This window comes from Schistocerca serialis, chromosome 5, assembly GCF_023864345.2.
Source record: "Schistocerca serialis cubense isolate TAMUIC-IGC-003099 chromosome 5, iqSchSeri2.2, whole genome shotgun sequence".
Lineage (NCBI taxonomy): Eukaryota > Metazoa > Arthropoda > Insecta > Orthoptera > Acrididae > Schistocerca > Schistocerca serialis.
The window spans coordinates 414,560,050-414,581,586 of record NC_064642.1 but is presented as its reverse complement, the minus strand read 5'-3'; the positions used below and the strand labels follow the sequence as shown (position 1 = coordinate 414,581,586).

The 21,537-nt window shown below is 41.6% G+C and overlaps 1 protein-coding gene across 1 annotated transcript in view; it reads right to left on the bottom strand.

Annotated features, from left to right (window-relative positions):
* Nucleotides 1-21,537, bottom strand: part of LOC126481262 (paraplegin) — a 91,710-nt gene that overhangs the window by 58,965 nt on the left and 11,208 nt on the right. The window contains exon 5 of the mRNA XM_050104882.1: nucleotides 3,597-3,761. Within this exon, the coding sequence (XP_049960839.1) occupies nucleotides 3,597-3,761 (165 nt within the window). The remainder of the gene's footprint in view (nucleotides 1-3,596; nucleotides 3,762-21,537) is intronic.

Sequence of the window (21,537 nt, the reverse complement as noted above, 5' to 3'; positions counted from 1 at the left end):
TCACTGACCACAAGCCATTAATATCGTTATCTGGCCCCGGATAGGGTGGCCCACAGACTGCAGTGCTGGGCCTTGTTCCTCTCTAAGTACCATTATGACATTCATTTTCGCCCTACCAGACAGCATGCCAACGCCGATGCTCCTTCCTGTCTTCCGGTAGGCCCGGATCCTAAGTTTGATCGGGAGGAGATTATGTGTTTTCATTTGGATGTGGCACCCTGCCAAGCGGTTGATGGCTTCCCGATCACTAGTTCTAGAGTCGCCAGGGAAATGGCAGCTGACCCGGTTCTCCAGCAAGTAGTTCGCCTCGTTCAGCAGGTGTGGTCGTCCCGACCTGCAGGTCGGGCCTCGGACAATCTTCGTCATTATTTTGTTCTACGAGACCGCCTCTCAGTCTTGGAAGGAGTTCTCCTTCTGGTTATCGATGATAAAGCTCCTCGCATGGTTGTTCCTGCAAGTTTGCAAAGGGAGGTCCTCACGTTATTACATGAGGTGCACTGGGGTGTTTCCCGTACTAACACCTTGGCTTGCAGACATGTGTACTGGCCCAGTATTGAGAGAGAAATTGAGCACTTGGTGGCCACCTGTTCCCAGTGTGCGAGCCAACAGCCGTTTCCCAGGGCAGCGTTCTCTTCATGGCCGCCTGCAACCCAGGCATGGGAATGTGTTCACATAGATTTTGCAGGCCCGTTTCTCAATGGCTTTTGGCTCATTGTCATTGATGCTTATTCCCGATTCCCATATGTGGATTGCTGCTCCTCAACCACTTCAGAAGTTGCAATCCAGGCACTCGTAAAAATCTTTTCTGTGGAAGGTCTGCCAGTCATCCTGGTATTGGACAACGGACCTCAGTTTATTTCGCAGACCTTCCAGGATTTTTGTAGGCCCTTCGGTATTCAGCACGTTTGCTCTCCCCCCTTTCATCCACAATCGAAGGGGGAAGCTGATAGCATGGTGCGCACATTTAAGACACAGATGAAAAAGTATGTGCACGAATTTCCTGCGGAGGAGGCATTGACGTTTTTCCTGATGGCATAACGGACCACACCGATTGCCAGTCTTTGCAAAATGGGGTACCCGGCTTTCCACCGGGTGTATTGGTCTGGGCACATGGGTTTCATCGCAATCCATGTTGTATACCGGCGGTGGTCCTGCACCGCAATGGCCACCGGCTCTATACCTTGCATGCGGGGGATCGGGAGGTATGTCATCACCAAAATCAGCTACGTCCACGTTTGGGCACCCACCCTCCGAACCCTCAGGCGCTGGCTTCCCCATTGCCAGCACCTGTGTTTTCTCAGGGGATGCTACTGCCCCTCCCACCTGTGACTCCGCCACACTGTGATGGTTCTCAGCCTTGGCGGCCTCCAGTAGCTCCAGCACTGGCATCGCCATCATTAGAGATGCCCCGGCGAGAGCCGGCCTCCCTTGCAGGCCCGGTTTCTCAGGAAGCTGGTTCACCTGTGGTCGTGCCTTCCCCATCGTCCCCGCCACTGGGTCACGCCCCTCCCGAGGTATCCGGAGTTCGGCAGCTTGTCACCCGTTCTGTCCCGGGCTCTGGTGGTGGGACGACGGGGGCCTCCTCGTGTGGGTCAATTCCCACAGTATTCGAAGGTGCCGGCTCGAGGGTTGGCAGATGCCCCCGACTCCAGCATTCCAATGGACGTGGAGGTCATCGCTACTGCATGACACTCCACCTTCCGATGCAGTCGATCACAGTGGCTTCACCCACACCCCCGAAGGAGGAGGAGTGCAGTAGCCACCAGAAAGATCACGGGAGGCACACATTGGCATGGGTGTCACGGACAGTAGTTGCCGCAAGTAAAATCCCATCCACCAGAGGGCATGCGAGAATTCGGCCGCGCCTTCTGCCGGCGGAACAACAACAACTCAGGCAGCAAGGGCCGTGCCCAGTCAGTTTTACATCGGGCTTGCCTAGCAGACAGTTCCCAGTCTACACTATGTGAAGTGCAATGGACAACGTGAATCATGTTAATACAGAAATAAAATGACTGCGTAGGATTTACAGTAGTCACAAACACAGTACTCAAAGACCATGTGCACTTCAAAAATATTGCACAAAGTTTGTCGCAAACTTACACAGAATTCTCTTTGTGCAAAATCCTTCCCAATCAATAACCAGAGAATGTGTATCTGACAAACTGGTGGCAGACTACCAGAGAAAGGATAGAAATTGGGAGGAGAATGTGAACTGCCACTAGAATACACATTGGAAAAAAGACTACTAGAAGAAAGGAGAGACATGACAGAATGATATGGCCTATCAGGTACGACACAGTTCGTCTTATGCTCATAAAGCCAAGCACAAAGCAGGTCAAAATCAATAGAGATACAAAAATTACATTGCGCATTAAGGGACTTTATTAAACTGGCAACACTGAATGCTGAAATACAGTCGAGCTGCAAGCCTTCATGGCCAGAGGAGCTGTATCACTTAATGGATTTTGGCTGAAGAAACAAGTGTGCCCTCACAGTATTTCGCAGTTTCAATGTTCCCGAGACCACTTAAAGCCTTTTTTTGTGCAAGATAAATAACTGCCTTTAAAAGTCTCCTCTCCTGAATCAGAACTCTACAAATGTTAAATATGGCACATTTTGTCATCAAGAGTTCTTACTGCACTATGAGGCTAATTAATCTAAGAGAACATCTAGCACCCCATGCCACACATTTTTAGCACTTAACAGAGCGTATGGTATGCTGCATTATCCTGGTTTTTTTAATTAGGCATTGAACTTCTATCCAAAGTAAGTTTTTTTACAGTCAGCTCTCTGACCAAAGCATATTTTTTACAGTCAACTGTCTTTGTCAATAAGTGAAGTCACTGAGAGATGCACAAAATTTGATGTTTTCCCAAAATGTGTAATTTGGATGAGAAAGATGTGCACTAATCATAATAGTCCAAGTTTAATAAGCACCAATAAAACTATTATTTGATAAATACTGAGATAATACATGTGACATTGAGAGAACAAATGAATGCAGAATTAGTTATTTGTTAAACTTTTTCTAACTGCATAATGGGATAAGACACACGCTATCTCATTATTAAAGCCAAGAGATTACGTAACTATGTACAGGTAGCAGTGCTGCTGAAATACATGCATGCATATCAAGGCCTTCTTGTTTTTGTTACACTTTAATTAGGTAGAAATACATTATTATTCATCTGTCGCTGTCTAAGTAGGAAGCCGAGATGCTCATTTCATATGAATTTTAATGGTACAGAACTGCTTTGACACAACTACTACGAAATTTCTGCCTCAAACAATGAAATATACTGGAATAATAGATAACTTCAGACTGACTATCTTAAAAGCTACTGTACATAAGAAAGCTGGAAGCATGCCATTCATTCAAACACTTTACACAGGGAGGTATGATGCAGGGTTGGTCTTTTCTTCGCATGTTCACTTGCAGTTTGTCTCTCGAATGGCTTCTCATGTATTAGCTATACAGTGTTCTGCACAGCAGTGCTAATTATTCAGTGATGGTCATAAGACATCACATCATATATTAATCAAAGCACAGGTAACAAAGTCATAATACGTACTTGAATAATATAATATATACCAACCTTTGCACCAAGTCGCCTGTAATGTTCAGGTCTCTTTAGATAGTCAACAAACTCCATAACTTCTATTTTTGCTTCTTGAAGACCTGCTACATCTGAGAAATGGACTCCTTTCCCTGGACCAGTCATTGGATCAACCAGTGTAAACTTTGCCCTGCCAAGTTGAGTCTACAAAATTTACAATCTTGTGAATATAGATCCAAAGAAATTAACTAAAACAACATATCTAAAACATTTCTAAAACTTATGCCTTTGAGGGAAAACAGTACCTATGAGGGTTGGAACTTAAGTAGTGGCAATTATTTATTCACAACCAATACAAAAGAGATACACATTTGCAACCATTACTGTCCTTACAGTAGTCACCAGCATTGTGTAGAGCCCATTGCCAGCGATGTGGAAGGCATAGTATACCATTAGCAGAGCATGTTCTGTTGAGGGTGCGAATGTAGCGGTCTACTGCCTGTCGAATCTCTGGAACAGCTCTGAAACGAATGCCACGAAATGGTTCCTTCATCTTCGGAATCAAATCAAAGTCACAAGGACTTACATCTGGGGTGGATGGTGGATGGTACAGTACTTCCCAGTTCCATCGACCGAACAGAGAAGACACAGATTGCGCTGTATGCGCCCGCGCACTGTCGTGCAAAATGATGGGTGGTTTGCACAGAAATTGTCAGCAATTCTTTCGCAAAGCTGGTCACAGAGATTTGACAGGCAGTAGACTGCTCCATTAGCACCATCAACAGAACAGGCTCTGCTAACGATATACTACACCTTCCACATCGCTGTTAGCAACGGGTTCTACACAATGCTGGTGACTACATTGAAGGACAGTAACAGGTGCAAACATATAACTCTATGTATTGGCTGTGAATAAATAGTTGCCACTACTTAAGTTCCAACCCTACTATAAGGGTCACCCAGAAAGCTTTGGAGAAGTAATGCAAATTCATGATTTGTTTGTAAAGCTACGTTCACATCTTTTGAGGAACTCTCAAGTTTTATTCACTAATGCCAACTTTTAGAAATATATGTGAATGGTCGGTTGTACGACTCCTTGGTGAGGCTGTTTATGACAATTTGTAAGCAGATACTGACTCCCACAGAGACCAAAATGAAGGACATTGTTATTTTTTCCACTTTTGGCAACAGAAATCTATCACAACAGGACAACACCTGGGTTGTGATATGAATGCAGCAACACCTGGGTTGTGATATGAATGCAGCAACACCTGGGTTCTGATATGAATGCAGCAACACCTGGGTTGTGATATGAATGCAACAACATTTGGATTCAAGACTTCTCAAAAAATGTTATAGTTTTACATGTCCTGTGAGAAGATCTACTGTTATATTGGGACAAGGAAGCAAGTAGACATTTCTGTGGCTACTTTTCCATGATATTTTGAAAATCTCAGGAAATTTCTTACACCTTTTGGTTACTGACTTGACAAAAGCACACCTACCAAACCACATGAAGGCTCCTGTAAAATTTCAGTGGCAACAGTTCACTCAATGCAAAGAATACACAGAATGTATTGACAGATGCAAATGGTGTTTCCTTCAGTAGCAGTTGTTGCTGTGTGCTTGGACGAACTTCATTCTTCATCTTTCATTCAACAAATTAAATGCCTAGACCATGACAGGAGAAAAATCCCGAATTCTGAATACAATGTCTTATGCATTGATGTTGTTGTTGTTGTTGCGGTCTTCAGTCCTGAGACTGGTTTGATGCAGCTCTCCATGCTACTCTATCCTGTGCAAGCTTCTTCATCTCCCAGAACCTACTGCAACCTACATCCTTCTGAATCTGCTTAGTGTATTCATCTCTTGGTCTCCCTCTACGATTTTTACCCTCCATGCTGCCCTCCAATGCTAAATTTGTGAGACCTTGATGCCTCAAAACATGTCCTACCAACCGATCCCTTCTTCTAGTCAAACTGTGCCACAAACTTCTCTTCTCCCCAATCCTATTCAATACCTCCTCATTAGTTACGTGATCTACCCACCTTATCTTCAGCATTCTTCTGTAGCACCACATTTCGAAAGCTTCTATTCTCTTCTTGTATGCATTGATACACAATGAGAAAGACGAAAAATGGTCATTTATGCTATTATTGAAAGCGTTACTGGCACATATGCAATTGATGTATTTTCAAGATTAATACATACTAAGAAAGGACCAAACTTCAAGATCTATTTTCCATATTTACGTTAGTTCTTCGCTCTTGAGTTTCCTAAATTTCTTGCTTGCTCAACAAATGTTATGTATTGGTAGCAGAATTAAGCAAACTGCGAAACCTAATGAGCACATGCACAAAATTACACCTATGTGATCATATTGGCTGCTCTGCCATTTGTGACAGCAGCTGTTATGTTTGCCAATGTTTCTTTTCCAAATAATTCTAGAAATTGACAGCAAAAAGCAGCACCAGTCATGGGACAGGAAGCAATATCGTTCTCATACAAAATGAGTCCAGTTTTTGAGCAATAGATGGCTCACACGCTGAGCAAATCGCAGCCAAACCTATACTTGGGATGGTCTTCTTAACACAAAGTGGTGTCTTGTGCTATGCTCAGACTTGGGTCTCCAAAGCGTTTAATGTGGAGGGTCCTCTCACTGAAGGAGGAAACCATTCATCAATGGGAAGTGCCCTGCTCTAGGTTTGCTATGAGTCACTTCATTACATCTCTTTTCTTGGAAAGAAATACACCATAGCCAGGTTGTTGATCTGATAGACTGCAATGTGTTAAAGAGTCATTGCCAGTCAATCAGTGTCCCAGCCACTATTTGGCTGCTGTGTATAACAATTCATTTTCCATGATTTGTCACCTGGGTACAGTTATTGAATAACCTGCACAGCCATTAGCAAATTATGAATTTTGGCATCTGATTCCATTCCAGCTACTCAAGTGTCCTCAGTACCGTGTGAAGTGCTGCATCAAACACTGAATTCACTTGGTGCACCCTGAGACCACAGTAAACTCCAGCATTAAGGTGGTTGCCTACAAGAAAACCTAACTGTTAGTAGTAGGTCTCATTCGCACTTGCAACCATGTATGTAAAATTGCTCAACCATTTACTCTAGTCTCGTGATCAAGGTGAAAACTGACACCCCAACAAAGCTAACTACCTCGTAAAACAAGAAATCAGTAGTATCTGTATCCTCAGTATCACCCAATATGTCATCTCCTCCAAAAGAAACAGTAGAAAAAAACAACAGAGAGACTTCAAGGAGAAAATCAAACACTTTGCCTTTAAGGACACCCATGACATCCAATGATGATGATGATGATGATGATGATGATGATTCAGCACTTGACGTAGCAGTAATACGGAGTACCATTTAGCACTGTTGATATTTTTAAAAATATCAGGAATTCGATATATCTATATTTTTAAAAAAATATCATTATCAGCCCTTGATATATTGAAAAACAGTATCGATATATCGATGGGTGACTGGAACTCGATAGTAGGAAAAGGAAGAGAAGGAAACGTAGTAGGTGAATATGGAATGGGAGTAAGGAATGAAAGAGGATGCCGCCTGGTAGAATTTTGCACAGAGCTTAACTTAATCACAGCTAACACTTGGTTCAAGAATCATAAAAGAAGGTTGTATACATGGACCATGGACCTTGCCGTTGGTGGGGAGGCTTGCGTGCCTCAGCGATACAGATGGCCGTACCGTAGGTGCAACCACAACAGAGGGGTATCTGTTGAGAGGCCAGACAAACGTGTGCTTCCTGAAGAGGGACAGCAGCCTTTTCAGTAGTTGCAGGGGCAACAGTCTGGATGATTGACTGATCTGGCCTTGTAACACTAACCAAAACAGCCTTGCTGTGCTGGTACTGTGAACAGCTGAAAGCAAGGGGAAACTACAGCCATACTTTTTCCTGAGGGCATGCAGCTTTACTGTATGGTTAAATGATGATGGCTTCCTCTCGGGTAAAATATTCTGGAGGTAAAATAGTACCCCATTCGGATCTCCGAGCAGGAACTACTCAAGAGGACGTCGTTATCAGGAGAAAGAAAACTGTCGTTCTACGGATCGGAGCATTGAATGTCAGATCCCTTAATCGGGCAGGAAGGTTAGAAAATTTAAAAAGGGAAATCGATAGGTTTAAGTTAGTTATAGTGGGAATTAGTGAAGTTCGGTGGCAGGAGGAACAAGACTTTTGGTCAGGTGAATACAGGGTTATAAATACAAAATCAAATAGGGGTAATGCAGGAGTAGGTATAATAATGAATAAAAAAAATAGGAGAGCGGGTAAGCTACTACAAACAGCATAGTGAACGCATTATTGTGGCCAAGATAGACACGAAGCCCACACCTACTACAGTAGTACAAGTTTATATGCCAACTAGCTCTGCAGATGATGAAGAAATTGATGAAATGTATGATGATATAAAAGAGATTATTCAGATAGTGAAGGGAGACAAAAAATTTAATAGTCATGGGTGACTGGAATTCAAGAGTAGGAAAAGGGAGAGATGGAAACATAGTAGGTGAATATGGATTGGGGGTAAGAAGTGAAATAGGAAGCCATTTGGTACAATTTTCCACAGAGCACAACTTAATCATAGCTAACACTTGGTTCAAGAATCATAACAGAAGGTTGTATACATGGAAGAATCCTGGACATACTAGAAGGTATCAGATAGATTATATAATGGTAGGACAGAGATTTAGGAACCAGCTTTTAAATTGTACGACATTTCCAGGGCAGATGTGGACTCTGACCACAATCTAGTTTCAGGGAGAGCATAAGGGAACAATTGACAGAAATGGGGGAAAGAAGTACAGTAGAAGAAGAATGGGTAGCTCTGAGGGATGAAATAGTGGAGGCAGCAGAGGATGAAGTTGGTAAAAAGACGAGGGCTAGTAGAAATCCTTGGGTAACAGAAGAAATATTGAATTTAATTGATGAAAGGAGAAAATATAAAAATGCAGTAAATGAAGCAGGCAAAAAGGAATACAAACATCTCAAAAATGTAATTGACAGGAAATGCAAAATGGCTAAGCAGGGATGGCTAGAGGACAAATGTAAGGATGTAGAGGCTTATCTCACTGGGGGTAAGATTGATACTGCCTACAGGCAAATTAAAGAGACCTTTGGAGAGAAGAGAACCACTTGTATGAATATCAAGAGCTCAGATTGAAACCCAGTTCTAAGCAAAGAAGGGAAGGCAGAAAGGTGGAAGGGAGTATATAGAGGGTCTATACAAGGGCGATGTACTTGAGGACAATATTATGGAAATGGAAGAGGATGTAGATGAAGATGAAATGGGAGATACGATACTGTGTGAAGAGTCTGACAGAGCACTGAAAGACCTGAGTCAAAACAAGGCCCCCGGAGTAGACAACATTCCATTAGAACTACTGACGGCCTTAGAAGAGCCAGTCCTCACAAAACTCTACCATCTGGTGAGCAAGATGTATGAGGCAGGCGAAATACCCTCAGACTTCAAGAAGAATATAATAATTCCAATTCCAAAGAAAGCAGGTGTTGACAGACGTGAAAATTACCAAACTATCAGTTTAATAAGTCACAGCTGCAAAATACTAACATGAATTCTTTACAGATGAATGGAAAAACTGGTAGAAGCCGACCTCGGGGAAGATCAGTTTGGATTCCTTAAAATATTGGAACACGTGAAGCAATACTGACCTTACGACTACTCTTAGAAGAAAGATTAAGGAAAGGCAAACCTATGTTTCTAGCATTTGTAGACTTAGAGAAAGCTTTTGACAATGTTGACTCGAATACTCTCTTTCAAATTCTAAAGGTGGCAGGGATAAAATACGGGGAGCGAAAGGCTATTTACAATTTGTACAGAAACCAGACGACAGTTATAAGAGTCGAGGGGCGTGAAAGGTAAGCAGTGGTTGGGAAGGTAGTGAGACAGGGCTGTAGCCTATCCCCGATGTTATTCAATCTGTATATTGAGCAAGCAGTCAAGGAAACAAAAGAAAAATTCAGAGTAGGAATTAAAATCCATGGAGAAGAAATAAAAACTTTGAGGTTTGCCAATGACATTGTAATTCTGTCAGAGACAGCAAAGGACCTGGAAGAGCAGCTGAACGGAATGGACAGTGTCTTGAAAGGAGGACATAAGATGAACATCAAAAAAAGCAAAACGGGAATAATGGAATGTAGTCGAATTAAATCGGATGATGCTGCGGGAATTAGATTAGGAAATGAGACGCTTAAAGTAGTAAAGGAGTTTTGCTATTTGGGGAGCAAAATAACTGATGGTGGTCGAAGTAGAGAGGATATAAAATGTAGAGTGGCAACGGCAAGGAAAGTGTTTCTGAAGAAGAGAAATTTGTTAACATCGAGTATAGATTTAAGTGTCAGGAAGTTGTTTCTGAAAGTATTTGTATGGAGTGTAGCCATGTATGGAAGTCAAACGCGGACGATAAACAGTTTAGACAAGAAGAGAATAGAAGCTTTCAAAATGTGGTGCTACAGAAGAATGCTGAAGATTAGATGGGTAGATAACATAACTAATGAGGAGGTATTGAACAGAATTAGAGAGAAGATAAATTTGTGACACAACTTGACTAGTAGAAAGGATCGGTTGGTAGGGCATACTCTGAGACATCAAGGGATCACCAATTTATTATTGGAGGGCAGTGGGGGGGGGGGGGGGGGGGGGGGAGGGGGTAAAAATCGTAGAGGGAGACCAAGAGATGAATACACTAAACAGATTCAGAAGGATGTAGGTTGCAGTAGGTACTGGGAGATGAAGAAGCTTGCACAGCATAGAATAGCACAGAGAGCTGTATCAAACCAGTCTCTGGACTGAAGACCACAACAACAACACATTGATGCAAAAACTTTTGACGTACCGGCCTATATAAATATCAGCTGCACATTGTAAATGTAGCACTGGTCAAAGTATAGTTTTGTTATTAGATATTCTGCACATCAACAAGCTAGCAGCATGCTCATCCCCCTCAGAGCAAGAATTGAAAGGAAAATGACTTACGTCCACACTTGGCAATAACCACTTTGTTAGCAATACTAACTGCATGTGAGTGGCAAATCGGAGGTGTCCACTGTGTCTGCCGTTCAATTTCATCAGATATCAGATTTGCCCAGAACATTTCATGTCGAGTTCCCTGTTTCTTCATTCCTGTAAATGCCAGTGACCCAGCAATTGTACCAGAATTGCTTGGTGAAGTTAAACGCAGCAGTTTCTGTTGGCAATGGTGAGAGCCAATGACGTTAGCATTTGCCCTCACACATCTCCACCCACCACACAGACCAATCTTATTCATTTAGATTTTTGTTCATCATTTTCAGCAATTGTTTTTGAAGAATGCCGATCTGAAGAAATAGCACACTAGTTGTTATTTCTTCACGTCGGAAATCTTGTTATCCTATTCGTATCACCACCCAATCAGTGCAATCAGACATATTTTGTGCCACTTATACTTGCCTCACACAGTCAAAATGAAAGACTGGATTTGATGAAAATTCAAAAAGCAGTAAAATTCCTTCACACAGTGAAAGTAAAATTATGTTATACTACAATTTCAAAAGAACAATTTCACATATTTATCAAAAGTTGTGAAAAAAAATTGTAATATCAAATATTGCCATTTCAGTATCGACATATCGGTGAAAAAGATATTGCTGATATACATCAATATCTTTTTTAAAAAAAAGTATCAATATATCACAATTTTATCAACAGCCCAAGTACCACTTAGTCCTGCTAACTTTCCATGAATAACTGACTTGCCTAACTCACAGACCCGATAGATCCATCCAAAAACCACAAGTCTATATGCCACATCAGGCTGATATTACATATATCTGATTAGATTATTAGGAGTATATCTATGAACACCTTTAATTCCTTATCAGTGTATTACTTCAACATTTACTTAGTTATAACATCTAACAGATATAAGAGTAACAAACCTTCAACTTCAGTATAACCAAAACTTTGCTCTCCGTATGTTACTCATTTACATTAGCTGACATTGGGCATTGAATACATCAATAGGGAAATATAAAATTTGTGAGACTCAAAACTGGATTTTTACGTTTCTCGCAAACGGTCACCTTATCGCCTCTGTCATCTGGACATGACCCCTGGTGGACTCAAATTTCCCACTTATTCACACACTTCTGATGTATACCCATTACTCTCATTACTAGCAGCATAGCACTGGTTTCCATAACAGATCGAGCGTGTTGTGCATCTGCACTGAAAGGCACATTCGGCTGCCTCGCCTAAGCTATACATACGAGATGTCTGTTATATCAGGTATGTCCGAGCAGGGGCACTATGTCAGTAGTGTGTGGATAAGTTGGAAATTGCAGTTAGTCACGGTACACGTCCTTACAGCTGAAGCAGCCAAGGTGACAATTCGTGAAAAAACGAATAAATCTGGCTTCAAGACCTGGTCTGGCATAAATTTTCGACTTACCCCATTGGCAGCTGCGGCAGAGATGGCAAACAGTTCACTTCAGTTAATCAGGAAAATTTTAGGAAAGTGTGGTTCATCTGTAAAGGGGACTGCATATGGGACACTGGTGCACCTATTCTTGAGTATTGCTTGGGTATTTGAGATCTGTGTCAAGTTTGATTAAGGGGGACACTGAGGCAATTCAAAGGTGGGTTGCTAGATTTGTTACCAGTAGGTTCAAACAACTCACGAGTGTTACAGAGATGCTTCAGGAACTCACATGGGAATTCTTGAAGGGATGGTTCTTTTTGAGGAATACTACTGAGAAATTTAGAGAACCAGCATTTGAAGCTGACTACAGAACAATTTTACTGCCGTCGAAATACATTTTGCATAAGGACCATACCAAAACTATCTAAGCTACAGCAAACACACGTCACATGTGATTTTCAATATTCTCCCACTTTTTTGTGCAAACTATTAGTTCTAGAGAAAAAAAGAATATGACCTTTTTTGGTAATAAATGTAGTTTAATTTTGTGTTGTGAAACTTTTTTCTGGAGCTTGCAATTTTGAGTTACTCAAGAAAAATGTACAAAAGTGATATTAAATGTATTCTATCTTGGGAACCATTTTGAAAAGTGTGTATGTTCATATTAAGTTTTTTGAACAGAAGCAATAATACTATCACCCCTCAAAGTGTGTTCCTTTCCTTCTGACTCAGCCTGTATTTAATCTAACATATCCATTCATCTACTCGACTGAAAATCTCCACAATGCTTTAAGACTTAATACAAAATAATGGTTCTGTTTTGCTATATGTTCTTTGTACTTTGAAATAGTGTTTCTATTTTTCCTATATGTTCTTTACACCTATCAGTTCCTATGCATTATCTTTCTTTACAAAGTATGACAGTTTATATGTGATGTTTTATGAAAGAGAAAGGAACCTATGACCACTGAAGGTGTGAAAATTAAACAAAAACAAAACATTTACATTCAGTTTTTAGTCAAAGACCTCCACGGACCCATGTTCTGAAATATATCGTTTCTCTACTAGACAGTGCCACAGGTTACACCACATAACACACACACACACACACACACACACACACGCACGCACGCACGCGCACTGTACTAATACAAATACACCCACCTCATGATGGAGATTTAAACATTTGAAACACTGCATGGAAAAAAATTAAACAGTGACTGATAACAGTAAACTTGCAAGCTAGATGGTCATCTAGACAGTCAACTCATTTTTCTGTGGACATAAATGGAGCACTGGTTTCATGAAACACCGTGTAATGCCTTCTGCACACACTTAGGCAGTTGAAACTTCTCATTGGATTTGTGATGTATGGCTATACTTTTAGGTACAGAAAACCTGCCTTAATGCAGCCAAGTAATACTAGAGAATCAAGTGTTAGAATATAAAGACACCGATGTTTCAAGTTTCCTCTTTTTCCATCTGCATAATGTTCTTACTTCATTGGCTCCACCCTCCTTCCATTCTTCCTGGAGTTCACAAACACTCATATTCATAATGTCTTTACAACATATAGAATTCTTGGTATAATTCAAGGTGTTACGCAGTTTTTGGATATTCACTGTGTGTTTTACTTTTGAGGTGACTGATAACCTGAGAGTATGCATAAATTTCCAATACCACTGTGGGAGGGGTGGGAAGAGTAGTGGCTAGAGCATCCCTCATTTCAGTTCATGATGAGAGGTAGTCAAAATCCTGGCTGATAATGTGATTCAGTTGCTCCAGTCCTGGGTCTTGGGTGGTACTAAGTCATGAGGTAAATGATCCTCTGTGACTAGTAGGTGGGACTTGGGAGATGGTGGGTGAATGGAGCGGTAAGGCACGGGAGATCTGTACAATGCTGGGAGGGTAATGATGGTCTGTGAAGGCCTCAGTGAGATCCTTGGTATATTTCGAGAGGGACTGCTAGCCATTACATTTGTGATAGCTATGGGTGGCTAGGTTGTTGTAGTTTGTAGGCAATTAATAGCCGTTCTTTCTGTGGATGTAAGGGCAGCTTGATTTGAGGGATTTGCAGAATGATGATGAGGCAAAATTCGAGGTTAAAACATTCTGGAAAGTTAACAAGGACTGATATGGGGGTAGCCACAATCCAACCCCACTGCCCCCAAATTGCCCCCTGTTAACTTACTAGAATTTTTAACCCCAAAGCATGCCTCACTATCATTCCCCAAATCCCTCATGAAACTAACATTATGTCTGCAGAAAGAACCACAATCCAACATTTACAAATTGTTCCCAATCTTATAATCCTACCTGCTGAAATGGCTCCACCACAGTGGTTTTGAAACGCAAGGATTACCTGGCAGAAGGATTCCACCAGCCATCAGAATTGTCCACCTGCCAACCCTGCCATAGCGACCCCATTTCAGATATCCAGCAGGATCTTCATTCTCTCCTCAAGTCCTTAGGCCCCTCCCAGAACCTCTCCCTGGAATCTCTCTCTCTCTCCTCATTCCTACCACTCCCTGAACTATCTTCTTCATGCTTCCCACAGTCCATAAACCTAACCACTGAGGATAGGTGAAGGTGTTGGTCTATGAGAGCAGAGGTTCTATCCATGGGGCCACAATGACTGGGCCTCCTTTGAGAGAACTTCTGCTCTCGTAGACCAACACCTTCACCTACATGCATGCTACCCTCCTACATAAAAGGCACCAATCATTTCCTGCACCAACTCTCCACAGTTCCTGCTCTTTACCAAACAGTGCTCTGTCCATCTCTATTGATGCCACCTCCCTTTACACTAACTTCCATAATTCCCAAGGCCTTGCTGTTACTGAACACTACCTTTCCCAACACCCGTTGGATTCCAAACCTATAACCTCCATCCTAGTCACCATGACCAACAATACCCTCTCCTACAATTACTTCTCCTGTAACAGCATCATCTACAAACAAATCTGGAATACTGCAGTGGGCACCCACATGGCACCATCATACGCCAACCTAGTCATGGACCACCTAGAGGAATCCTTCCTAACCACCCAGCATCCCAAAACCCACTCCTGTTTCAGATTCATTGATGACATCTTCGTGATCTGGATCAAAGGTGAGGACATCCTATCCACATTCCTCCACAATCTCAACATTTTCTTCCATTCATTTCACCTGGTCCTCCTCAACCCAACAAGCCACCTTCCTTGACGTTTACCTCCACTCAAGATGGCTACACCAGCACCTCTGTTCATATCAAACCAAGAAGTCCTTGCATACAGCCCAGCAACCCATGGCCCTCACATCTGTAGTGACGAGCAGTCCCTCTCAAAATATGTTAGTGATGTCACTGAGGCCTTCAAAGACCATAATTATCCTCCAAACCTTGTACAGGAACAGATCTCCTGTGCTTTCTCTCTCCAGTCACCCACCACCTCCCAAAACCCCACTGTCTGGCCACAGAGGGGGAGTCAGCTCAGGACTCAGTAACACCCAAGACCCATGACTGGAGCAACTGCATCACATTCTGCAACAAGGTTTCAACTACATCTCGTCGTGCCCTCAAATGAGAAATGTTCTAACCACTATTCTTCCCACCCCTCCCACAGTGGTATTCTGCCGCCCACTGAACCCACACAACATCCTTGCCCATCACTACTCAACCCCTACTCCCAACTGTTTGCCTCATATCCCTGTATTAGACCTAGATGCAAGGCCTGTCCCACACACCATCCCACCACCACCACCTACTCCGGCCTGCTCATGGGCAACGGTCATGTGATCTACAAGCAAAGCTGCAACTGCTGTGTTGCATTCTATGTGCGCATGACAACCAACCAGCAGTCAGTCTGCATGAATGGCCTCCAATAAACTGTGGCCATGAAACAGCTGGACCATCCAGCACAATGGTCTTCATTTCAATTAGTGCTTTACAGCCTATGCCATCTGGATCCTTCTCACCAACACCAACATTTCTGAATTGCGCAGGTGGGAACTCTCCTCACAATATATCCTACATTCCTGTAACCCTTCTGGCCTCAACCTTCATTAGCCACTGTCTCTCACCCACCACCCCAGTCCCTGTTCCTATTCCAGTACTCACAGCCATCTATTCCATCAACACACTCACAGTCTTTTTATGTCTCTCCTTTTTTCCCCCATCCCCCTCACCCCACCCTCTTGACTGCACCTAGCTGCCATAACCCCCTTCCCAACTTTCCCTTTATGCTCCCATAAACAGCAGTTTACTGTCCCCCACACCTAACATGCTATCCTCAGCCCACCCCATCCAGCCTCCTCCTTACCCCTATCACCTAGACAGCTTCTCCAATCATGCGCATTTGCTCACAGTCTGGCCTCAGCAGCCAGAGATAGTGGTTATGTCTGTGCAATGTATGTATGTGTGTGTGTGTGTGTGTGTTTTGTCTAATTCAGATGAAGGACTTAGGGCCAAAAGCTTACTTGTTCAGCAGTCTTTCTGTTGTGCCATGTTCAGTAAACTAAATAAAGAAGCACTAGTGTCATATCTCAATGAGACACTTGAAACTTTTAGCTCATGCAGGAGCATGTACCGGAAGTATGCCTCAAGATTAAAGGAATAGTTGACCATGCACTGGGTAGGTATGAAACCAGAACAGTTCATATTAGCAGGGACCCTCCATAGTATACAATCAATGAAAATAAACTTATAAAGAAATAGAATACAATAAGGGTAAAACAAAGCATAGGGCTATAGATGAAGGTATGCTAAACGATACAAGTTTGGTTATCAAGATAGCATTTACGGTAATTCTTACAGATCTATATTGAATTTGCAATGGAGTTACCCCGTCCATTAACTACAATCTACCATAGATCACTGGAACATAAAACCATGCCCAGTAGTTGGAAGAAAGCAAAGGTCACACCCATCTACAAGAAGGGCAGTGGAAGTGATCTACAAAACTACCATCCAACATACTTGGTATACATTTGTTGTATAATCTTAGAACATATTCTGAGCTCAAATGTAATGAAGTATCTCAAATAGAATGATCTCCATGTTACCCTGCACGGATTCTGAAAACACAGACACGTGCAATCCAACAAGCACTTTTCTCACATGACATAATGAAAACCATGGATCAAAGCAGCCAGATAGATGCAGTGTTGCATAATTTCCAAAAATCATTTGACTCAGTACCGCATCTATGTCTATTGTCAAAGGTATGATCATATGGGATATCAGGCAAAAGTCGTGACAAGATTGAGGATTTTTTGGTAGAGAGGGCACCACATGTTATCTTGTCATGGACAAGTACAGAACTAACTTCGGGTGTGCCTCAGCGAAGTGCGAGATCTTTTCTGTTCATGTTGCATATTAACAGCCTACAAAGGAGACTGCACAAAAAACGCTTGCATGATTTACCCTAGAATATTACTCATTCTTCCCAAAATCCATACGTGTATGGAACAGGCGAAAGCCCTAATAACTGGTATAATGGGATGTACTCTCTGCCATGCACTTCACAATGGTTTGCAGAGTACAGATGTAGCTATATCTTTGATTTTAGGTGAATAGGCATCTTATCACAAAGTACATCATTGACATCTCCAAATCGCATACAGGATGATCACTTTGATTCTTCCTCGCACATCCTCGTTCACATAGTCATCACACAGCAGCAGAGAGCCTTGGGATTGGAATTAATCAACCATGATGAGAGGGGCTCCGGTAATGTGTATAGTTCTAGAAGATGGAATCATTTTGACATACCTAGTGTTGTGTATGTTTAAATGGAGGCCAATTTTTTGCAGATCATCATTCAAAGGTTAAAATTTCATTTCAAGATCCTTCCTGGTAACCACCCTAAGCATCACACCAGCATATAATACTATCCACAGTACACAATTCTGTAACCCAAGAATTATGGTATCCATTACAGTATCGAAGCCCAATAGAGACAGAGCTGAGGCTTGATGACTGCCAACTGTCACGAGGAAGCTATCACTCAGTTCTGCAGAGCATTGGATCTGGCTGCTGATAGTGATGTACCACATTTCTCTTTATTGGCTGTTGGCTGTTAAAACTGCCCAGTAACCCCCTCACACACTGGATAGTTGATCAAGAGGCTCCATTTGAGTTACTCAAAAATCTATGGATGTAGAAACAACTGGGGCATATCATGTAACCCATAAATTTGCTAACTAGCAACTGTTTCGCCTCTTATGGACATGTAGCACTCAGTCAGGCTTTTTTAAGCATTTTTAAGTACTGTGCTTGTGATCTTCCAAGATCCTGCTCTCTGTGACATTAACATAATAATAATAATAATAATAATAATAATAAATAACAATAATAATAATAATAATCCTAAGTCTTCGAAACTATGCCAGATGAGACACAAAAAAGGTGTATAGGAAGAGTGAAGGTGAGGGTGGCTCTTCATCTGCATGGTTTCCATCTGATGCCCTGAGTCTCATACTACATTGAGGCATACATGAAGCAAGAACTGATAGTGAATGGTGTATGCTGGCGAACAAAACTAAAATAAAAATTGTATTCTACTTCAAGCTCTATGAAACCTTCCACTACTCCTACCACAGCATATCATACTTCTCATACCATGAGACTCATTTAGGAATAATGAACATTAAAGAGGTACTATAAGCTTTTGTATGAATCACCAGTAGCTAACAACTGAATGGTGACCACCAACTGAATTGTAACTGGTATACACTCTCTCATATTCGTATCTGTTTAAGCAATTCTTGAACCAATTTCTTGTGCAAGACATCTGAAATAACATTTCAGTATTCTGGTAAAATTCTGGAAAACATTCATAAGTTAAATTTTCTGAAACATTCTGTTTTCGTAAAAAAGAAGAATGCATCCACAAAGCCTAATTTCTCTTGTTCTTTCTAACTTGATTCCTTGCGTGGTGTAAAAGCAGTAGGGTCACGCTTACTTCCACTAGCTCATGTCCATCTGTTTTGTGACAACAGTGTGGCCCCTTGTCACCACTAATGGTCTGATAATGTACTGCCCGAAACACTGTCAGGCAATAGTGGCCAGTAATGTTGTAGCACATGTGGCTGCAATGCTGCCAGACAACATTGTCATCATATATGCAATTTTTATGGCCCATGTAAACATGCCTTTCCCAAACAATACAAAAATAATTAAGAACATGCAAGAAGCAAAGTATAAAATCCTTTTCCTGCAGATCACAAATAAATTAGAACAGTAACAAAAATGAAAACCATTGAAATAACTTCTATTATATAAGTAGGTACTTCTACCCTGTTAAATATTTTTACACACTGATTTGCAATATTGTAAATTCATAAGTTTTGACTGTTTGTAGGTAACTTATATATAACTATCAATGATATTAAGGGGATTTTTGATGTAACTGAGATGACGATCATTTTCATTTATCAGTTACTACAGTAGCTTTGTTTGGGTTGTTCATTTTGTAAATAGTTGCTCTATCCCTGACAATTATGTTCATTTTGTTGTAATGCAACTGACCCATTCCTTATCAACTGTAAGTTGATTTTTTGGTTACTTTATTGGTGGGGTATTGATGGAGTAAACAGGAAAGTCATCAGCCCTACGTTCGTGTGTGTGTGTGTGTGTGTGTGTGTGTGTGTGTGTGCGTGTGGTGTTGTTGTTGTTGTTGTTGTTGACAAAGGCCATTTGCCGAAAGCTTTAAGCGTGAAAATCTTTTTGTTGTGCGTATCTGGGACTCAGCATCTCCACTATATGGTGAGTAGCAACTTTCCTTCTCATAATATTGTTACAGTCCATCCTGGATTTTCCATGGTTTGAAAATTGAGGATATGTTAGATGACAATCAATCTGGCTTTAGGAAAGGTGAAGGCACCAGAGAGGCAATTTTGATAATGTGGTTGATAATGGAAGCAAGACCAAAGAAAAATAAAGACATGTTCAAGGGATATGTTGACCTGGAAAAAGCATTCCACAATGTAAAATGGTGCAACAATGTTTGAAATAATGAGGAAAATAGGAGATAGCTATAGGGAGAGATGGCTAATATACAACATTTATGAGAGCCAAAAGCAAATACTAAGAATGGGAGACCAAGAACAGAGTGCTAGGATTAAAAAGGGTGTAAGACAGGAATGCAGTCTTTCACCACTACTATTCAATCTACACATTGAAGAAGCAATGATGGAAATAAAAGAAAGGGTCAAAACTGGAATTGATATTCAAGGTAAAAGGATATTAATGGCAGGATTCGCTGATGACATTGCTATTTTCAGTGAAAGTGAAGAAGAATTACATGATCTGCTGAATGGAATGTTTAGGCTAATGAGTGCAGAACATGTATTGAATGTCAATTGAAAAAAAAAAAACAAAAAAGAAAACATGAAAATAATGTGAAGAAACAGAAATGAGAACAGCAAGAAACTTTAACATCAGGATTGATGGTCATAAAGTAGATGATGTTAGGGAATTCTGCAACCTAGGCAGCAAAATAACCAATGGCGGATGGTACAAGGACATCAAAAGCAGACTAGTACCAGCAAAAAGGGCATTCCTAGCCAAGAGAAGTCTACTAGCACCAAACATAGGAAGAAGAAGAAATTTCTGAGAATGTACGTTTGGAGCACAGCATTGTATGGTAGTGAAACATGGACTGTGGGAAAACTGGAACAGAAGAGACGCGAAGCATCTGGGATGTGGTGCTACACACAGGGGTTAAAAACTAGGTGGACTGATAAAGTAAGGAGTGAGGAGGTTCTGTGCAGAACTGGAGAGGAAAGGAATATGTAGAAAACACTGACACAAAGAATGGATGGGATAACAGGACTTCTGTTAAGACATCAAGGAATAACTTCCATGGTATTAGAGGAAGCTGTAGAGGGTAAAAACCGTAGAGGAAGACAGAGGTTGGAATACCTTCAGCAAATAAATGAGTACGTAGATTGCCTGACTCAAGTAAAGGTATGGCAGATGCAGAGGTAACATAAGATGAAGGATTCCTTCAGGGACGAATGGAAGGAGTAATGCTATGCAGCCACAGTATCACTGATAGTACGGATTTTATTAGAGGGGGCAGTATCCCACCAAATGTTCTTCCATCTTTAGAGCGAATAGTGGATTTACATGCACCCATAAAATTGTGCCCTGGACTGTCAAAGTGATGCTGGATGAGCAATCACTTCTGTAGCCAAATAGGTGGCCAGCTTGCTCCTTGGGATACCCACATGATTTGGGTTCTGGAGGAAGACAACTGAATGGGTAGTACAACCAAAGTTTGAGAGAAGATAATGAATAGTGGATTTCACACAGTGACAAGAGTAACATTGATCAATAGCCTGGAGACATCTCATTGAGTCATTATAAATTAAGAGGTTGTAAAGGGAGGATTAAGATGGCCTCTCACCTCAAGATATGTAAGTGCCCTGTCTGGGGGTAAACAGATGTTGCAAATTGTGATCACTGTGGTCATTTGCACTCTTACTGCTGTCGCTTCCAATATGGTATTATGGGGAATCTACTCACTGATGAAATC